Source organism: Vicia villosa, linkage group LG2 (assembly GCF_029867415.1).
Source record: "Vicia villosa cultivar HV-30 ecotype Madison, WI linkage group LG2, Vvil1.0, whole genome shotgun sequence".
NCBI classification, from domain to species: Eukaryota; Viridiplantae; Streptophyta; class Magnoliopsida; order Fabales; family Fabaceae; genus Vicia; species Vicia villosa.
In genome coordinates, this window is record NC_081181.1 from 92,647,445 (window position 1) to 92,651,127 (window position 3,683).

General features: G+C 35.4%; 1 protein-coding gene across 1 annotated transcript; it reads left to right on the forward strand.

The window, feature by feature from the left end:
• Positions 1-617: 617 nt before the first annotated feature.
• Positions 618-3,015, forward strand: LOC131646433 (pentatricopeptide repeat-containing protein At2g02980, chloroplastic-like). Its single transcript, XM_058916464.1, has one exon. The coding sequence runs from the start codon at positions 791-793 to the stop codon at positions 2,618-2,620; it is 1,830 nt and encodes a 609-aa protein (XP_058772447.1). The 5' UTR covers positions 618-790; the 3' UTR covers positions 2,621-3,015.
• Positions 3,016-3,683: the final 668 nt, after the last annotated feature.

The following is a 3,683-nucleotide window of genomic DNA, read 5'->3' on the forward strand; positions in this document are numbered from 1 at the left end:
TCGTTCTCCTGAAGCCCTTACTATAAAAGAAGTGCTCTATAGTCCTCCTAACCATGAATGACACAAATGCATTTGTGATGGAGCTTTTAATCCCAATACCAATGCTTAGGGTTGTGTGGGGGACTTTTAGGAATATCAAGGGAGATTTTCTATTACCTTCTATAGAAAATTTAAGGCCTGGTTCGTCTTTTTATGCCGAATTCTCCGTTGTTTTGAAACATATAGAAATAATAAAAAATCATGGTTGACTCAAGCTTTGGATAAAAGAAGCATATTATATCATGGTAGTCAAAATTTTCTCCAATCCTCTTTTGATTCCTTGGAGGCTGAGAATTAGGTGACATTCATCCAACTAACAATACTAACATCATAATCACTCACATCACATATACAAGAAAAAAAAACTTTTAAGTTGATTTTTTTGCAAATATAGATCTCAACACAAATTGCACCATATTTTTTATTCCATCTCTATTAAAATTAAAAATTATTTTGTAAAGAATAGATTAATCATAATTTCTTTTAAGTTTTTATTTTTTATTTTTAATCATTTTTTCCTATAAGCCTTTATTAAAAGAAAAGTAACCCAATCCAAAAATATTGTCGTGGACAAGACTTTCCCTGTGTTCATGCTAAAAGAAATCCTTAACCATAATCTGTTTTCTTATGTTTCCATGTGCTTTCTTGTTCGAACTTTATCCATTTGTTTCATTTCATTCATCTCTCCTTTCAAGTCCAAATTTTCCGATACAATTTACAGCAATGAACGAGTAATTCGCATGACACAAAAATGGCAGCACCCATTCTCCCATTGACCTCATTTTCTCTCACAAAATCCAACACAGAAACAACACCAAAACACCAAACTACTACCTTTACACTTTCACCTCTACCTCACATCCTTTCTCTCATACCCAAATGCACCAATCTCACAGACCTCAAACAAGTCCAAGCTTACTCCATTAAGACCCATCTCCAAAACAACACCAATCTCATCACAAAGTTCATTAATTTCTGCACTTCCAACCCCACAGAAGCTTCCATAGACCATGCACACCACCTGTTCAACCAAATTACTCAACCAAATATTGTTCTTTTCAACACCATGGCACGCGGGTATGCTCGCGTTAATGACCCTCTTAGAGCAATGATTCTCTTTTCTCACGTTCTGTTCTCCGGCCTTGTTCCTGATGATTATACATTTTCTTCACTTCTCAAGGCTTGTTCAAAGGTTAAGGCTTTGGAAGAAGGGAAACAACTGCATTGTTTTGCTTTGAAACTTGGGGTCAGTGATAATATATATGTTGTTCCGACACTAATTAATATGTATACTGCTTGCGGTGACATTGATGCTTCTAGAAGGGTTTTTGATAAGATTGGAGAACCTTGTGTTGTTGCGTATAATGCAATCATTACTAGTTTGGCTAGGAATAGTCAACCTAATGAGGCATTGGCTTTGTTTAGAGAATTGCAGGAGAGTGGTCTTAAGCCGACTGATGTTACCATGCTTGTCGTGCTTTCGTCCTGCGCTTTGCTTGGATCGTTGGATTTAGGGAGGTGGATTCATGAGTATGTTAAGAAGTATGGGTTTGATCGATATGTGAAGGTAAATACAGCTCTTATAGATATGTATGCTAAATGTGGGAGCTTGGAGGATGCTGTTAATGTGTTTAGAGACATGACTAAGAGAGATACGCAGGTGTGGTCGGCGATGATCATGGCTTATGCAACACACGGGGATGGTTTCCAAGCAATATCGATGTTGAAAGAAATGAAGAAAGAAAAAGTGCAGCCTGATGAGATAACTTTTTTAGGTATATTGTATGCATGTAGCCACAATGGATTGGTAGAAGAAGGTTTTGAATATTTTCGTAGTATGACCGATCAGTATGGGATTGTTCCTAGTATCAAACATTATGGGTGTATGGTTGATTTGCTTGGTAGAGCCGGAAGATTGGACGAAGCCTATAAATTCTTAGATGAATTACCCATCAAGCAAACACCAATTCTGTGGCGAACGTTGCTATCTGCTTGTAGTAGTCATGGCAATGTTGAAATGGGAAAGCAAGTAACTGAGAGAATATTTGAGTTGGATGATTCACATGGTGGAGATTATGTTATTTTATCGAACTTGTGTGCAAGATATGGAAAATGGGATGATGTGAATCACTTGCGGAAAATGATGTTAAACAAAGGAGCCGTGAAAATTCCTGGTTGTAGCTCTATAGAGGTTAACAACATTGTGCATGAATTCTTCGCCGGGGATGGAGTTCATTCCATTTCTACATCATTGCACCGTGCACTTGATGAGTTGATGAAGGAATTGAAATTGGCTGGGTATGTTGCTGACACGTCACTAGTCTTTCACGCAGACATGGAAGACGAGGAGAAAGAAATTATTCTTCGATATCACAGTGAGAAATTGGCCATTACTTTTGGACTTACGAATACGCCGCCAGGAACAACAATCCGTGTTGTCAAGAACCTTAGAGTTTGTGGAGATTGCCATAATGCTGCTAAATTTATATCATTGGTATTTGGCAGGCAAATTATTCTCAGAGATGTTCAAAGATTTCACCATTTTAAAGATGGGAAATGCTCTTGTGGTGATTACTGGTAGTAGAGTTTCTTGAGTCAACATTCAATCTTACAAACAATATCTGATAAATTGGTCAGTTTATTGCCAAAAAATTTTAAGGACCGGCCAGTCAGCCACTGTATAGAAGCCCAGAAGAAAGGTTTGTTCCTGCAATCCTTGGAAGGGATCATGATTGACATATCAGGATAATTATTAAACATATTTACATAAAATACATATATTGTTAGCTTGGAAGATTTAGTTTCACTCTCATGTAATATAACTTATTTTGTGGTATTTTTTTAACATTGAAGTGTATCTATGTAAATACACGTTGTGTATTTTAACCTTGTGAGAGTATACCATGAAATTTAAGCAGTAACGAGTGTAATGTGTTCTATTTTGGCCTTAATCCTCTTGTTTTCTGGAGAAGGGTGCTATACAAAAAAACTAAGTCTTATAATTTGGAAAATGGTATTATTAGGGAATGGAAAAAAGCCATCATATTAAATGAAATAAAATATGGTTCTTTAGAAATCAGCAACTATGGTTTATTGAGACAGATAAAAACTATAGATTCAGTCCTTAATCCACATGACTATTTTGAAGCAGCATTAATTTTGAAACAAATGGCCAACCTATTATACATTCTTATGGCTGTAGGTAAATATCAAACCTAGGATAATTCTACATTCTTTTTACAAATTACTGAGAATAAATATGTTTTATGTTGTGAAAAACGATGTCAAGAACAAAATATAATAGGAATTAGGAAAGATAAGAAGAACACAAGAATTAGTTATAACTACTATTCTTTTACTTTCTCTTAAAACAAGATTACAAGTTTACAAGAATAACAAATAACCCCTCTCATCCTAAATTAAGATTTGCAGCTTAGTAATGATGAGAGACTAGTATGCTATTTATAATAAAACCTAACATACTAACTAATGGGCTTTTTCCACAAGGCCCATTACACAAGCCAACTTAATAAACAAGCTAACTTAACAAATTAGAGTTTAAACACTAAAACCTAATTTAACATGCTAACAACCCTAGCATCTTCGACACAAGCATGTGAACAACCTTCGACTTCATGCTTAAT

Coding starts and splice junctions, on each gene's coding strand:
- LOC131646433 (XM_058916464.1), top strand. CDS start 791: ATGGCAGCACCCATTCTCCCATTGACCTCATTTTCTCTCACAAAATCC.